This window comes from Montipora capricornis, chromosome 12, assembly GCF_036669925.1.
Source record: "Montipora capricornis isolate CH-2021 chromosome 12, ASM3666992v2, whole genome shotgun sequence".
Taxonomy (NCBI): Eukaryota; Metazoa; Cnidaria; class Anthozoa; order Scleractinia; family Acroporidae; genus Montipora; species Montipora capricornis.
The window spans coordinates 22,547,485-22,564,984 of NC_090894.1; the positions used below are offsets into that span (position 1 = coordinate 22,547,485).

Consider the following 17,500-nt stretch of genomic DNA (forward strand, 5'->3'; position numbering starts at 1 on the left):
GATGGAAATTTGTCGTGTAACACGAAACCTTGCCGCTGCCCACAGTACCGAACAAGACCCTAACATTTAGCAAAACAACATGAACAATATTAACCAGCTTTCGAATCAATCAAGCGTGCACTATGATAGAGTGGAAAATTCATGAATATGTAGAAATGATACAAAAAGTAATCGCAAGAAGAAAGTAGAATTCGTACTTGTGAACACTCCAGCAAGGACTGATAGAAGTGATGGACCTTATTTACAAAAAGGCAAGACCAGGGGTGGAGTTAGGATCTGAAATAGTTTCTAGGGGGGTCCGGGGGCATACTCCCCCGGGAAGATTTTAGATTTTAACTCTCCAAAGTCTCCTTTCCCATATTTCTGACCGACTTCCGTAAAACGTTGGAAACCGGTATGGATCCACTCTTGAAGACGGATTCGCTTATCTTTCTTTCAACCACGGTGTCCAGAAAAATCAGGAAAACAAGAGAAGTCCCATCAAAACCAAGGTTGAGGATAACTCATCTCCAGGTTCTCTCGGTGTTCCAAGATGGCGGACATGTCAAATTCCCGACCATGGGGCAATGCCTACATGTCAAAATCCCTACCCAGGGATAGGCTCTCTGAGTCAATTTCCCGTAGGTAGCCCCCCACCCTGGGGCTTAACATTAATAGGTGCATAAATCATGCATTGGTTGTGGATCGAGAAATTTGTTTCAAACAATTTGAATTTCATTCCCGCAAGTTTATTTCTGTATTGTAAGATCGCAACTCGACGGTCACATTCTCTCAAACAACTTACCTTTTCTTCTAGTGTTTAAGGTATGAACATTTCGAAGTAAGATTAAGCAACGCCTTTCTTGATAAAAATACGAAACAACACTTTGCGGCCTCTTCTGATGTTTTATTTAACACATACAGGAGTTCTAAATTTTGAATAATTAGTGCAAACTTTGTAAAAGCGGTATTGTTTTTTTGTGTAAAGTTAGCTTATTTGTTGAGCGAAACTACGGGAACGAAACGGCAAGGTAGAGAATTGAGGGAAACCAGCTTATGCCAACTGGTACGGAATGGTAAACTTTTTGACATGTTGGCAAACAGTTTTGGAAAGTTTCGATATCTTCAATTCGTGGTATCAAATTTTCAACTTCTGCTTAATCGTCTGGATTTTCTTACTATCATTTCAGGCCAATGCACCCTTCGTTGACTGTCAAAATGGCTGCTGTGGAAACAATCCATGCCTTAACGGGGGAACGTGCCGCGAGACATGTGACGTCATCGGAAAGCGTTTCACTTGTGACTGCGGATCACGAGCAACAGGGAAACTTTGTGAAACGGGTAAAAAACACATGCTTCATCCGTCAACTGTATAGGGAAATCTTCGCTTACATTTTTTCTATCTCGTCCCCAGAGTCCATTTTTCTTTTGGTTACCACCATGGACAAGGACTGTAGCCACTTCTAAGGTAGGAAGTCCGCAAATCACGGACTTCCAGCTTGTCTCACGCACACTCAGAAACTGAAACAACAGTGGTTGTCAACAGTTACAAAAGTGGACATTCAATACGACTGCGCATAAATTGGAAGTGGCCAGAGTCCGAGTTCTTGGCGCTGACCAAAAGAAAAGCGGACTCTGGGGATGAGATCCTCGCACCTAAACGGACAATTTAAAGTAATAGCCCATTTCCGAGTTGCTGCATGCCTCAGTTTCATAGCGAGTCCATGGAAATGAGTTGCGTATTCTTATGCAAATCAAACTCATTCCCCTTACAATAGTTGAGCACCAAGACTCACTTCGAAACCGAGGCAAACAGCAACTCGGAAATGGCCTTATATATAGAGTGCACGTGATAAATTGAGGTGGCTCCAACGGAATTCGAACCCACATGACCCCTGTGATGCCGGTGCAAATGCTCTACCAACTGAGCTATGAAGCCACGCAGCTGGGAGCAAGTCAATTGTGGGCTCAAGTGTTTCCGTGAAAGGACTTGATGAAAGAAATGTATATTATATTTGAATAGGGCATTTTCGAATTGTCACGACTGGACTGGATCTAGCTTGAAATGGAGGCTAATGCGGTCAAATCTTTTCAAATGCAAATTACTTTGCCCGCATTAGCCTCCATTTCATGCTAGATCCAGTCCAACCGTTAGAATACGAAACTGGCCTATTGAAGTGCGAGCTACAGACGATAGTGAGAAATGATCCTCGCAGCACTTATCTGGACAATTAAAGAAATTTATTGTCTCTTATCGACACCTGAAAAAGTAAGGTGGCTCCAACACGAAACCAAATGTTGATATGATTGGACAAATAAGTCGTGATGTTATTGGCCGACTGTCAGTTAAGCCTAGATGTCACTGGCTGTAAAGACTGTGAACAATGATTGGTGCGTTTCTGTCCAGCTTTGTGCTGCATTTCTTTAGAATCGTAAACTGGTCTTGTAAATTTAAAATACGCTGCATATGGTCTTCGTTTAAGTGGTTTTTAATTACAGGGTATTTACGTTCAGCGATGGATGGATACTCAACATAAAGATACCCCTCCCCAAACTCTCCGAACCTATTAGCAGAAACTAAGAGCATCGGAACCACAGTCTGTGACAAAATTCCTTGGAACAGTACACAAATATTCAGATCTGAACCTTTCGCGGCTCATTCTCCCCTCAAATTGTTGTTTAGGAGTTTCTGAGCCCACTTGGCAAAACAATATTGTGGGAGGGCAAGGTATTGCAAAGTGTTTCAATTCAACAATTTTGACAGAGGCTGTAGTAATCTTAAGGTCACGGTCGTAGGCTCGACTCCTGCGATGGAGCACTCGGTTTTTTTCCGAGTATCCCCGAGTAACCATCGATCAATAAATCTCTTAATTTTTTTTCCTTTTATAAACATTAAGTGGCTTATCCTTGTGAATCATCTAGTCCCTTTCATATTTTTTTGGCAGCAATTTGCTCAACTCAAGACTGGCTTCGCTATCAAAATTCATGCTTCAAACTGGTCACAGAACCTAAATCCTGGCTCGCTGCTCAGCAATCGTGCGTCAGCATCAACAGCACTTTGGCCTCAATCCATAATTCTGAGGAAAATGATATTGTACACCAGTTCGCAGTGGCAAACAAGGCGGGTGTGTGGATCGGACTGAGCAACTTGTACACCAGTGACCTCAGCTACGAATGGGTCGATGGCTCCGAAGTCTCTTTCACTGACTGGGAGCCTGGAGAGCCAACTTACGTATACGAGAACGACAGTGAAAACTGCACCGAGATGAGTGATGCAGGATGGAATGACTTGCCCCTTCACATGAGTTTAAGTTACGTGTGTGGCAAGGATTTCCATCCATAGGAGAGACGTAGTTGATTTACCCGACCATGCTAGCAAAAACACGATACCAGAAAAAAAAATTGTTGAAAACAAAGGACTATGGATGAAGGCTGGATAATCACTAAAGCAAGACAATTACAATGGATTCCTTGAATTTTCTACCCTGCGGGCAGCATGCACATTATCCAGGGGCACCCAACGAGAACATAGCTCAAAACCACTTAAACATAGCATTGTTAAACGTCTTTTAGTATTTAAACGGGAAAAATAGGCATATTTTTATCCCCTAGAATTTTTTCATCTGTTCGGATTTCCTAGCTGAAAGTCCAGTGACCCGAAATTTATAGGTATCAAAACTTACCTTTCGAAAAATTCAGCCAGAAAAAAAGGCTCCCGAAAATTCTAGGTGACCCTTTTAGAGTAAAAATCCGTTTTAAAAAGGGTAACTATACCATTTTTCAGATGTTCGAAAATCCTAGGAGAGGCAGGCAAGCAAGAAATTTTACAACAAATGTTACGAAAATTCTAGATCTCAAATCGTCTTCCGAACAGATTTTTTCCGAAAATTGATGTTGGGTGTCCCTGATTATCTGGCAAGCAGAAGCCCTTTGACCTTTCTAGATAAGTCGGGCAGAAGAAAGGAAGGTCCCTTCGTCTTTCTGACTTGTCTAGGATGAGCCAAGGGACTCTGCTCGCAGGGTATGAACCTATAAATACGATGAAAAAAGCCACACGACCAACGCAAAAAATCCAGACTACAAAAAGCACAACGGTTGATGTAAGCGACTCACAAAAGAGAAAAAATAAGTTAGAATACAAGAATTGTCATGCCTTTATGACAAGGAACAGGACGCTAAATCCTCTAATACCACCACGGTCCACGATAGCCCATATACTTTCAAGTTGAAGTTGGTGTTATTTTCGACTGCTGCAACTCTCAATCTTTTAAGAATATCATGCAAGAAATGTTAAAATACAGACGATTTCCATTACACTTCTGAATAATCCCGATTTGAGTCTGTTTGCCTTCTATTATCTGCTAGTGGTAATCGCCTTGTCTGTTGTTTGTCATGAATCTTGGACTGCACGTGAACCTGAAAGACAAAAGAGGTATTTATACTAGTGTAAGTCCAAAACATGCAAGACACATGCAACTAGAGCCTTGCTGGTTGTTACCGTAGAAGTCTAAATCACTCAATAACTTATTTCATGCTTCCCGTTCCGACAGCTTCCATTGGAGTCTCCAAGGATGATACACAATGAGTATTATTAAAAACTGGATCATTGGATAATGCAATTCGAGAGTTTTGATTGGCTAAGCCATCATGGGTTATGAGCCATTATACCATGATCTACAAACACGGCAACATGTGCGTGATTTTTTGGGCCTTTTTATTTTTATTGTAGTCTAGTTTTCTATATTTTGGGGGTGTTTTCAATAAGACAATTATTCCACTCGTGCTTGTTGGATATGAGATGATTATAGCCAACTCGGCGCTACGCGCCTCGTTGGCTATCTATCATCTCATATCCAACGCGCGAGTGCAATAATTGTTAATTACTTCGAGTTTTGATTGGTTTACTGGATTGTCGCCGTCCTTTTTGATTGGCCAAAGTAATTACTTTGGTTTTGGTTTTACGACACTCGTTTGAAAACCGCTCTAAAACAGTGGATGGCGTTGAATGAGCGCGCTGATTGGCTACTCGAACTCCAAATATCCTTTGATATTCACCGCCGGACAACTCATGCAGGATTTGTGCTCGAAATATTGTAATTGTTGCAGGAATAAATGAGTTAAAATCATCTTTTTCTACCATATTATCTCACTGCTTTAATATATACTAAAACAACTATTCACCTCTGTGTCGGTGGCTCGTGGTGGACATTTACCACACCGTTTCCTGGCTGACTAAATATCTACCACTAGCCACCTCCACTTTGGTGAATAGTTGTTAATTATTTTAGTCATAGTGACTTACTAAGTACAAAATAATGTACACTGTATTTATGAAACGTTTTTCTGAGCGACAACGGCAGTTCACGAAACATCTATGAGGTTGTTGCAATTACCGCGCACCGGTGGCTCAGTTGGTTGAGCACCGGGCCGTCACGCGGGAGGTCGTGAGTTCAACTCCGGCCGGACCAATTCTCAGGGTCTTTAAATAACTGAGGAGAAAGTGCTGCCTTTGTAATTACATCTGCAAATGCTTAGACTCTCTAGTCTTCTCGGATAAGGACGATAAGCCGGAGGTCCCGTCTTATAACCCTTCAGTGTTCATAATCCTGTGGGACGTAAAAGAACCCACACACTTGTCGCAAAGAGTAGGGCATGTAGTTCCCGGTGTTGTGGTCTGTCTTCTGTGGTGTATCATGGTTGGGAGGGTAAATGCTCGGAGATATTAGCTACACCAAGCTACTCTAAAATCCGAGGGTAAAGAAAGATATATGATATGACACCTGACAGGTCACGGGTTAGAGTCTTTTTCTAGCCTTGAGTTTTATGCTTCCTTTTAAAACTCATTAATAATTCATGATGGGAAAACAAAAGAAATGTTTTATTAGTAAATATCTGTATATCTGATACAGATTTCTCTTCATTTACATTCTTTCAATTTTCCCTGTCAAAAAGTCTTGAATTACCAAAAATACCTATCTTACATTAATAAAACTTAAATGCTGACGTTTAATAAGTCATTCGCGTCAGATCTGTATCGAATAAGATCTGTACCACATTTTCAAACTCGGCATCGCCTCGAGTTTATAAAGACGATACAGATCTGCCACTCATACTGTATTTGTTTTATTATGCCAGGTCATCCTCTGTCTAGAAAATCGAGTATTTAAGTGGTATCTTCTTGTGATGTCTTGGATTTCTTGCTCCCATAATATTATACATTTTATCTACAACTTATCATCGAATAATACTTTTATTAATCAAAGACCCTTCTGTATAGCAAGTATTATTGTCAACTGGGCTTCCGTCATTTAAGATCCAAGACGGTTTAGAGTTAGCCTGCACAAAGGTTCTCTGTGCGTCGAATGGTGCGCGGTCAACAGCTGGGAAAATGGCACAAAAGGGGTAATTCTCCAGCTGTTGAATACGTGCCATTTGAATCACAGAGAGCCTGTGAGTAGGCTAGTTCAGAGTATAGTTGTGAGATAAACCAAAATAAATACATGACACACTTAAAGCATATTACCAGTTATACATGTATGTACATAACTTTCTACATTAAATAAATTTTAACTTCATATATTAACTATATTAAACTTTCTATTCAAACCTACTGAGCTTGGGACATCTTCACTGCCAACAGCTTTATATTTTACTTCAAATTATCTTGTATTAGTAGATGACTAAAACGCCTCAGAAAAGGAAGACGTGCAGTGAGCACATCATCCAAACATAAATCCTGTGATTAAAGTACTGTACTTTTGAATTAATAAAGTGCTGTGAACATTTCTGTTTCAAAAATGGTTTGAGCCCAGGAATAATATACTGTAACTCCATGAAATTTAAACATCCTAGTGTAGAACTAACAAAGCATTTTGTTTGCAACTAACATAACGACAACCTGAACACAAGTCATTTCTGAGTCAGGACTCTGAAGACGCCCTCCATTGTCAAAATTGCAGTCACAACAATACACCACTAGAGGGATACTCTCGCCCAAATGATAAAATTTTGTTTTGCAACTATTACTACTACTACTCTGCTGCTGCTGCTGCTGCTACTACTACTACTACTTATAATAATAATAATAATAATAATAATAATAATAATAATAATAATGATAATAATAATAATAATAATAATAATAATAATAATAATTAGTATAAATACACAGGCGATTATACAAACTCGCGCGCTCTCATTGGCTCGCTATCTCGGATTATCAGCCGATAATCACCTCAACGGACAAAATGGCTGCCAGTAGTCGTTTTGCCACTGTAAGTGAAGATGATTTCGCGTTGAAATGTTTTTTCCCCCTCTTTTTTGAAATAATCACCCCTGTATTTATACTAAAACAATTATTCACCTCAGGCTCAGTGATTATCAGTGAATATTCACCTCGACTTCGTCTCGGTGAATATTCACCGATAATCACTTCGCCTTCTGCGAATAATTGTTAATTATTATTATTATTATCATCATTATTACTATTATTATTGAAAACCATGTAGAACTTTGAAAAAGTGCATCTTTAAAGCTGATTTTACACTGATGATACAAGCACAAACAAAAGTACAAGTAGTGTCAACTTGTTGCTTGTTAGTGTCTCTTGATGTAACAGAAGCTGCTAATAATTTACTGATAATTATTATCAATACCACTGTTTCTATTTATTGATCAGTGTTGCCACTTATGTCCAGAAATGCACCCAATTTTGACATCCAACACAAAGCATCCTTTCAAGTCTGTGCCTTTGCTACCTGTTTACAACAATCTGGTATGGGTAAAGGGTAGCGTTGTTTTTAGCTTAGGGTAAATGCCACTGTTTATCCTTATTTGAGGAAGTGCATTTGGGGAACACTTTGTCACATTAATTTCTGTATTCTGAGATACAAGTGATGTTGAAGCAGAAACTTCAGGGGTGCAGGGATGGCGCACTTAATAACAGAGGCTGCGTTTTTGTTGATTCGACATGAAGTTTGACCGCCAAGATGAAGTGGATTTCAAAAAACGAACGAGGACGGAATGACAGGAATGGTTCTCCAGAAACCTGATTGCTGCTCTATTTTAAGAGGATGTCAGTTCGCTCTCTTCGAGATATTTTGGCAAAGAGAGTAAAGCCCTCTTCTTCTCCAGTGTGGTTAGTGGCGCTTTTGGTCCTTTGCGCGATCTTTGTGTTAACAAGAGACAACTGTTTAGAGGCCATGCGTTTGAGAAACCGACAACTTCGAAGTTCAACCAACAGTGACGAGTCGAGACGTTTAAGGTACTGTCGATGTGGAGCCAATGACGAGTTTTTCGATGAAAATGCCAATAATTCTTCGGTGAATCAAATGTCGAACCAAGGGAAAAACTGCTCCAACTTGAACAGGGACATTGACCTTTTAAGAAAGAAGTTAGCAATGTATGAGAAATTGGACAAATTTCTAGAGTTTGACTCGTTGGCGAGCAAATTCGGAAGTAAGATGCGACAAAATATTCTCATCATATCGGATTACGCTTCTGGAAGTTCTTTTCTTGGAGAAATCTTAAACCAACACCCTCAAATATTTTATCTTTACGAACCATTGAAGTCTTTACAATATTATCGTGAAAATCGGCCCGAAAGTGTTTATGATACTATGGTGACGCACCTCTTGAACGGAATATTTCACTGCAATTTTATGGGTCTTGTTTATTACACGGAATTTTTGTCATATCAATACAGTTCACTTCGACATCGACTAGGCAGTCGCGCCTTGTCTTCGCCACCTTTGTGTCCGGAGAATCGCAATAATCCCCATTATAGCATTCGCATGTGTGCGCCACTAAGGCCTCAAGGAATATCAGCAATATGCAGACTTCATAAACACACCGTTGTCAAAACAATCCGCATCAATTCGATTCATAAACTCTCCTACTTAATGGACACCGAAGCACCTATGGATTATTCCCTCAAAGTGGTTCATTTGGTCCGCGATCCGCGGGCAGTCTTAAACTCGTTAGTCATGGACAATTCCGGCCAAAACTGGACGATCAAATCGGTGCGCGAGCATGCGCAAACGATGTGTCGCGACATGCTGCGAAACGTCAAGTACGCAGTCAGCGCGCCGTCATGGTTACACGGACGATATACATTGCTCAGATATGAAGATTTAGCGATGAATCCGCATCAAATAGCGGAACAGTTATATAGAATCGTAGGAGTGAGTTTAGAGCCACAAGTGCGTTCATGGATTGATCGCACCTCCTTGCATACGGTGAGAGCTACTGAAATTTAAACTGACCAATCAGAATTCAGCGAGAGGGAAAAACTGTGCTATCCTTGTGCTATCCGACGTCACGCCAATTGTTTACATTCTGATTGGTTAGATCGGTGGACATTCGCTCAGCCTTCTGTTGTGACTCTCTTGACCGTCGCTTCTTTGAACTCAGCGAGACAGAAATAACTCATTGTTCTGGCAATCAATTTGCCAATCCACTTTATCCAGTTTATGGATTGGTCTAGCATGTGATTAACAGCCAGGATCGCTTTTGAACTTTATTCTGTAGAAGAAGAAGACGTTGCTGAGTGAACATTTTTACGACGAAATCCCTTGGTTTGTACTGTTCAGCACTTTGATGTCCGATAACTGATCAATCACATTTGGTCGTCTGACCATATGAAGTTTTTTCAGCTCTTGAATGTGTCCATCATGATCGAACTTCAGGTGAAGCGCTATGCTGCTTTATGCCAACTTCGGTGGCTTGTGGTGAGCTTGCCTGCTGCCCAAATTGTTGTTGTATTTGGGCAAGATTGGTCTTGGGTTGGAACTTAATAGTGAGGGGAACAATTTTTCGTTCATCTGCTGTGCCAGACAACAAACAATCCTGTCTGGTGTTCCATGTGCTTGGTGAGTCTTGCACGACCATCGTCTATCAGATCTGGATTGGAGTTTTCTTTCAGTGATTACAACTTGCGATCGTTCTGCAAACATCTACGTAGCATGGAGCACTTTTTAGTGACGCGAGGATCCCCGGTCCGTTTTGCTGTTTTAAACGGAGTTCTTTCTTTTTGTGAGCTGTTTGTCTTCAGTGCTTGTACTTTTTCGTTTGTTCCTGGTGGCACAAAGTAACTTTGATGATTTCAAAGGACTTGAATCCTTAATTGAATTAGCGATTTTTTTATTAAGGAACCATTAAGTGAATGTTACACAAAATTAGGAGAAACTGTTGGTTGAATAGACAATATTTGTAGACATAATTATCTACCCAGTTTAAGTACCTAGCTCAACAAGTTGTTTAGCTCCACAAGTTTCAGTTTCAGGCCAGGTACCCGAATTCACCCAGGTACTGTTGCACACTACCATAGTTATTTGGAAATTGAATAGCTCCTTGAACACCTGGTTGCTTGACAAGAAACTTGATGTGTTTGTTCTCTACATTGGTGAATGCAGCCACTAACTGTCCATTGTGGATAAACTCCAGACCAACTCTTCTTTCAATTTAATCTTTGTTCTTCGCAGGGCATCAATAATGGTGTCCCTTGTAAAATGTTAGTTTAAAGAGTTTGTTTAAGTTATTTCCCATTTCATAGGGCACTGTGGTTGCCAGATTCACTTTCAAACTTATCATGGAAATGTAAATCAATACCAGTGAAAAGTCAGTCCCTTGAATTGTTGATAGAAAATTTATTTAAATGCTTATTGAAACATCAGTTGAGGAATATTTTTTTCCCACTTTGTGAACCTAACATACATTGCTGCCATTTGTTTATTATTGCTTGGTCATTCAATGTCTTGATCACATCAAGTAATTTATTTTTTAGGTATTGTGTATCTTAATCTAAAAACTTAACTGGTTGCTTTTTGGAGCCCTTTTGCGGCATATTTAGATAGGCAGGAAATGTTCCTCATTTTATGGTAAATAGTTCTGCATAGTTTTAAGGAACATTGCAGCCAAATCTAATTGAATATGAGGCTAAAATATGCTGTTTGACATTTTGTGAATTTAAAGACTATCAATATTGTTTGTGCTTGTTTTAAAAGGCTTAAGGTTGGCACTCAAAAGTGTTCCTTCTATGATCTTATTCTGTAAAGATTACCTTGGGAGAATAGAATCAATGCCAGTTTTTTCTTCTAGCTTCTTTCCCCAGTGCCCTCTGAGAATGGAGTTGATTTGGTTTTGCCCAATGTTGAAAGATGAAACAATGCCTAAACCAGCCAGCCACAAGGAATACTTCATGGTGCTTTTTTACAAACATGGGCATGAGGGTGCTCATAAGCATCTGAGCATTGTTTCCCATGCTAAAGTGTTATTATAAATAATCTATTTCTCTAAGAGAGTCTTCTTTTCTTGTTGGTCATTCAAAAATTGTTGGAATAGCTTGTTTGAGCTGTTGGATAGACGCAGAACATTTGATGAGGCCCTCCTGGGGAGAGGAGTCCTTGTTCCCTTTACATATTTGCTTTTGTTTCCTTGTTCCCCAAATTACTTTCAAACTTGTTCCCAGCTTTTTGATCCCTAAAATTTAAATTGGTTTTCTTCCCTTGTTCCCTAAAATATTTTGATATTGTTAAAAAACCAGCGAGGAACATTAAATTTTAGTTACCTAAATTTTGAAATTTTAGATACTAGATATTTTATTCATATTCTTACATTTTTATGTATATATTTCTTTTTTTCTTTAATATTATTTTGTGGAAAACCTGTAAAATAGCTTCAGCTAAGTGTTTCTACCCACGTTAAATAAAGATTATGTATGTATGTATGTATGTTTCTCTGTTCCCCAGTTTAAATTAGCCATGTTCTTTTCTTCCCCAAACCCCTGGGAGTGCCTCTTTGTTGATGTTGATTCTCTTATTGGCCTAATAGCAATTCACTGTTGAATTGCAAGACACAGCAAGTTCTTATTTGGGATTGAGGGAAAAATAAATTTTCGCACAATAAAAGAAACACAATTTTGACTGCCCCTTCTAGATCTTGCTCTTTTCAGACATGACCAGCTTGTTTGCACCTTTCTGGCAACCTGCGGGAGGGCAAGCTCTAGAAACTCTTCTTTAGCAAGCCTTTCACTGAAAAACTTTCCAAGTCTGGCTTTCCGGTGTTAGGGGCCGAGGGTTTTGTGCAAAATTCATCAGCGGCTTCCTTGCAGCTTCTAAAAGGTGTTCCTTCAGGCAATGGTTAGTAAACGATTTGTAGTGCTTATACAAATTTTCGCTAAGTGAAAATTTATGTTCACGCGAAAAAAAATATCAGCTTGACAATTTTTCTTTCCCGATACTCCATTTAAAATGAACGTGAGCGCCATTAGTAATAAAGGGCCAGAAAAGCATTTAAAACATTTTGTGGCAATTTTTTTGTCAACAAACTTGGGTTGTCGGCGAGCAGAATTCGAACGTGACCTCTTGTGCTTTGGCTTTTATTTGTGCTTTTTCTAACTATTCTAAGACGAATTCAGGCTGGTATTTTCGAATCAAGTGCAAGAAGACGGCAACTTCGCGAATAAAGACATCATGACCGCGTCCTTGCGTAGATCAACAACAACCTTGCATACGGAACCCGCGCCCGCAGTGCGCGCGGCAGTCAAAACTGTGCTATCCTGTCAATCATTTGCCCTTTCACCGGAAACAGTGCATTTCGGTTGTGCGTGTCGATCTACCCCCGTCGAAAGGAAGCGATTAAAGTCTTTATTCGCGAAGTTAACTCAAATAAATACATTATCAATACGGTTTTGCCGTCTTCTTACACTTGATTCGAAAATACCAGCCTGAATTCGTCTTAGATTAGTTAGAAAAAGCACAAATAAAAGCCAAAGCACAACAGCTTACGTTCGAATTCTGCTCGCCGACAACCCAAGTTTGTTGACAAAAAAATTGCCACAAAATGTTTTAAATGGTTTTCTGGCTCTCTATTAATAGCGCTCACGTGCATTTTAAATGGAGTATCGGGAAAGAAAAATTGTCAAGCTGATATTTGTTTCGTATAAACATACCTTTTCAAGTAGCGAAAATTTGTATAAGCACTACAAAACTTTTACTAACCATTGCCCGAAGGAGCACCAAGAAGCCGCTGATGAATTTTGCACAAAAACCTCGGCCCCAAACACCGGAAAGCCAGACTTCAGCGGAAGGCTCACTAAAGAAGAGTTTCTAGAGCTTGCCCTCCCGCAGGTCGCCAGAAAGGTGCAAACAAGCTGATTCATGTCTGAAAAGAGTAAGGTCTAGAAGGTGCAGTCAAATTTTGTTTCTTGTATTGAGCAAACATTTATTCAAAACTTTTCCCTCACTCCCAAATAAGAACTCGCTGTGTCTTGCAATTCTACAGTGAATTACTATTAGGCCAATACCAGAATCAACATCAAAGAGGCACTCCCAGGGGTTTGAGGGAAGAAGAGAACATGGCTTATTTGAACTGGGGAACAGAGGAACAATATCAAAATATTTAGGGAACAAGGGAAGAAAACCAATATTTAAATTTTAGGGATCAAAAGGCTGGGAACAAGTTTCAAAGTAATTTGGGGAACAAGGAAACACAAGAAAATATCTAAAGGGAACAAGGACTCCTCTCCCCAGGAGGCCCTCATCAAATGTTCTGCCTCTATCCAACAGCTCAAACAAGCTATTCCAACAATTTTTGACTGACCAACAGGTAACGAAGACTCTCTAAGATAAACAAATTATTTATAATAATTATCACTTTAGCATGCGAAACAATGCTCAGATGCTTATGAGCACCCTCATGCCCATGTTTGTAAAAAAGCACCATGAAGTATTTCTTGCGGCTGGTTTAGGCATTGTTTCATCTTTCAACATCGGGCAAAACCAAATCAACTCCATTCTCAGAGGGCACTGGGGAAAGAGGCTAGAAGAAAAACTTGCATTAATCCAATTCTTCCAAGGTAATCTTTACAGAATAAGATTGTTGAAGGAACACTTTTGAGTGCCAACCTTAAGCCTTTTAATTTAAAGACTATTAATATTTAATTTAAAGACTATTAATATTGTTTGTGCTTGTTTTAACAAGCGCAAACAATATTAATAGTCTTTAAATTCACAAAATGTCAAACAGCACATTTTATTCTCATATTCAATTAGCTTAGGCCGCAATATTCCTTAAAACTATGCAGAACTATTTACCATAAAATGTGGAACATTTCCTGCCTATCTAAATATGCCGCAAAAGGGCTCCAAAAAGCAACCAGTTAAGTTTTTAGATAAAGATACACAATACCTAAAAAATAAATTATTTGATGTGATCAAGACATTGAATGACCAAGCAATAAATAAATGGCAGCAATGTATGTTAGGTTCACAAAAAGGGAAAAAAATATTCCTCAACTGATGTTTCAATATGCATATTTTAAATTAATTTTCTATCAACAACTCAAGAGACTGACTTTTCACTGGCATTGATTTACATTTCCATGATAAGTTTTAAAGTGAATCTGGCAACCACAGTGCCCTATGATGAAATTGGAAATAACTTAAACAAACTCTTTAAACTAACATTTTACAAGGGACACCATTGTTAATGCCGTGCGAAGAACAAAGAATAAATTGAAAAAAGAGTTGGTCTGGAGTTTATCCACAATGGACAGTTAGTGGCTGCATTCACCAATGTAGAGAACAAACACATCAAGTTTCTTCTCAAGCAACCAGGTGTTCAAGGAGCTATTCAATTTCCAAAGAACTATGGTAGTGTACAACAGTACCAGGGTGAATTTGGGTACGTGGCCTGAAACTGAAACTTGTGGAGCCAAACAACTTGTTGAGCTTAGTACTTAAACTGGGTAGATAATTATGTCTACAAATATTGTCTATTCAACCAACAGTTTCTCCTAATTTTGTGTACCATTCACTTGTTGGTTCCTTAATTTAAAAAATCGCTAATTCAATTAAGGATTCAAGTCCTTTCAAATCATCAAAGTTACTTTGCGCCACCAGGAACAAACGAAAAAATACAAGCAATGAAGACAAACTGCTCAAAAATGCACGACTCCCTTTGAAACAGCAAAACGGGCCGGGGATCCTGAAGTCACTAAAAAGTCCTGCATGCTACGTGGATGTTTGCAGAACGATCGCAAGTTGTAATCACTGAAAGAAAACTCCACTCCAGATCTGACAGATGATGGTCGTGCAAGACTCGCCAAGCACGTGGAACACCCAACAGGATTGTTTGTTGTTTGGCACAGCAGATGAACGAAAAATTGTTCCCCTCACTATTAAGTTCCAACCTGATAAGACCAATCTTGCCCAAATACAACAACAATTTGGGCAGCAGGCAAGCTCATCACAAGCCATCGAAGTTGGCATAAAGCAGTATAGCGCTTCACTTGAAGTTCGATCGTGATGGACACAAACGAGAGCTGAAAAAACTTCATATGGTCAGACGGCCAAATGCGATTGACCCAACACTCATTAGAGCGGCTCAGTTATCGGACATCAAAGTGCTGAACAAACCAAGGGATTTCGTCGTAAAAATGTTCACTCAGCAATGTCTTCTTCCTCCACAGAATAAAGTTCAAAGGCGATCCTGGTTTTTAATCACATGCTAGGCCAATTCATAAACTGGATAAAGTGGATTGGCAAATTGATTGCCAGAACAATGCGTCATTTCTGTCCCGCTGAGTTCACAGAAGCGACGGTCAAGAGAGTCACAACAGAAGGCTGAGCGAATGTCCACCGATCTAACCAATCCGAATGTAAACAATTGGCGTGACGTCGAATAGCACAAGGATAGCACAGTTTTTCCCGCTCGCTGAATTCTGATTGGTCAGTTTAAATTTCAGTAGCTCTCGCCGTATGCAAGGAATGTCATTTACGAACAACCGAAATGCACTGTTTCCGGTGAAGGGGCAAATGATTGACAGGATAGCACAGTTTTGACTGCCGCGCGCACTGCGGGCGCAGGTTCCGTATGCAAGGCTTGCGGGAAGGTTTTAGTGCTGATTCCCTTCTCGACTCCGTTTATCGCCAGTACAGCGGGCAAAATTTGACTGAGTCAGTTCAAAAATGGCGCTCACAAATACCTTACTCAGTCGCAAGGCTAATCGAAATGGAATGCTATGAGGTAATGAATCTTCTTGGATATAAGTTTGTCGAAGACGAGGATGAGCTAAGGACGGTTTCATTTCCACTTACAGATTGATTAATTAATTAAGAGTATAAATAAAAGTCGCGTATTAAAACGTCCTGTTGAAACAACCGCGGACAACGCAATCTACTTAGCCCATTTGGTCCATTGTCTATTTCCCCTCAAAACTTAGTTTAAAAATAGACACCTTTCTGACGCTGACGGGGACTAGGCTAATTTGGGTGAATCTTACTCTTAGGTAATAGACTCTTGGTAGGATTAAGTAGGCCAGGAGAAAGTGAGGGTCATTTTTTTCTTGAGTATGCTTATTCCTTAGGCTTTCCCGGTGAAACGCCCGAGGTTAAATTTTCTGCGATCAGTCACAAATCACACTCAAGCCTGTAAGGCGCATGCGCGAAGTTAAAAGTGCATAAGTGGCATTCACAGTGAGTGGAATGGTTTTGGAATGGCTGATCATCTTCTATACGTGGATACGTGGCATTGAACGAAAATGGAGTCGTTGAAAGTAAGCACGAATATGGTGTCTAATACGCTTACACCACATACAAATGCACACACCGTTCGGGGTAGACCGACACTACAAGATGTCCGCGAACTTAAGGAGAGATCACTTTACGGGCGATTCTTTATGAGTTCCTGTTTTGTAGGCGACGGTAAAGATTCCCTCCCCCCTCTCACCCGAGAGATGACCTACCGCTTCCTTTCTAATACAACTGGTTTTCTGCAAAAAAAAAAAAAAAAAAAACACGTCTCCGGTCAGCTACGCCATTCCTTTGTGTGCATCCCCTACTAAGAAAAAACCCTGGACCCGCCTCTGAATTGCTGCAATGTACAATAGGCCACGTTCGGATATATCAATTCTCACACATAGCTATGAGGCTTTATGGTAAAATTTGAATATGGTTTTGCTTAGAAATCTCCCTCGAGACTTGTGAGACAAAGAAAACAGAACTGAGCCGTGAAATTTGACAATGAAGCCTCGTAGCCATACCTGATTGATATATCGAACTCGGCCTATAGGTGGTGGACGAACAAAAGGAGCCAATGAGAGATCTTTAGTTTTTGTTCGCCAACATAGCGGCAATGACGTAACCGTGAAACCATGTGGCGGTGTTGGCGCAAGAGGCATAAGCCGAGGAGAATAGCGAGGGGCCCTGTGTACCAATACCGCTAGCTAACGTACGCAGGCTACAATTTGCTTACAAAAATTTGGTTTTATCAACGGAGTTGATAATGTAAATTGGCCACCGTACAGAGATTCTAAAAGCTGACGTTTCGAGCGTTAGCCCTTCGTCAGAGCGAATCGATTCGCTCTGACGAAGGGCTAACGCTCGAAACGTCAGCTTTTAGAATCTCTGTACGGTGGCCAATTTACATTATCAACTCCGTTGATAAAACCAAATTTTTGTATACTACTTCCCCACCGACGCAGCACCACAGTTTCTTTAGAAACTACCCCTTCATACAATTT

The 17,500-nt window shown here is 40.0% G+C and overlaps 3 protein-coding genes across 3 annotated transcripts in view; 2 read left to right on the plus strand and 1 right to left on the minus strand.

Annotated features, from left to right (window-relative positions):
* Positions 1-4,312, plus strand: part of LOC138027803 (brevican core protein-like) — a 7,796-nt gene extending 3,484 nt beyond the window's left edge. The window contains exons 3-4 of the mRNA XM_068875419.1: positions 1,170-1,320; positions 2,925-4,312. Of these exons, the coding sequence (XP_068731520.1) occupies positions 1,170-1,320; positions 2,925-3,322 (549 nt within the window). The 3' untranslated portion in view covers positions 3,323-4,312. The remainder of the gene's footprint in view (positions 1-1,169; positions 1,321-2,924) is intronic.
* Positions 4,158-17,500, minus strand: part of LOC138027806 (SRA stem-loop-interacting RNA-binding protein, mitochondrial-like) — a 24,935-nt gene continuing 11,592 nt past the window's right edge. The window contains exon 4 of the mRNA XM_068875422.1: positions 4,158-4,395. Coding sequence (XP_068731523.1) covers positions 4,291-4,395 — 105 coding nt within the window. The 3' untranslated portion in view covers positions 4,158-4,290. The remainder of the gene's footprint in view (positions 4,396-17,500) is intronic.
* On the plus strand, positions 7,191-16,083 carry LOC138027393 (carbohydrate sulfotransferase 6-like). The gene is made up of 2 exons (XM_068874967.1): positions 7,191-9,202; positions 15,861-16,083. Exons 1-2 carry the CDS (start codon positions 8,052-8,054, stop codon positions 16,081-16,083), a joined length of 1,374 nt encoding a protein of 457 aa, XP_068731068.1. The 5' UTR covers positions 7,191-8,051.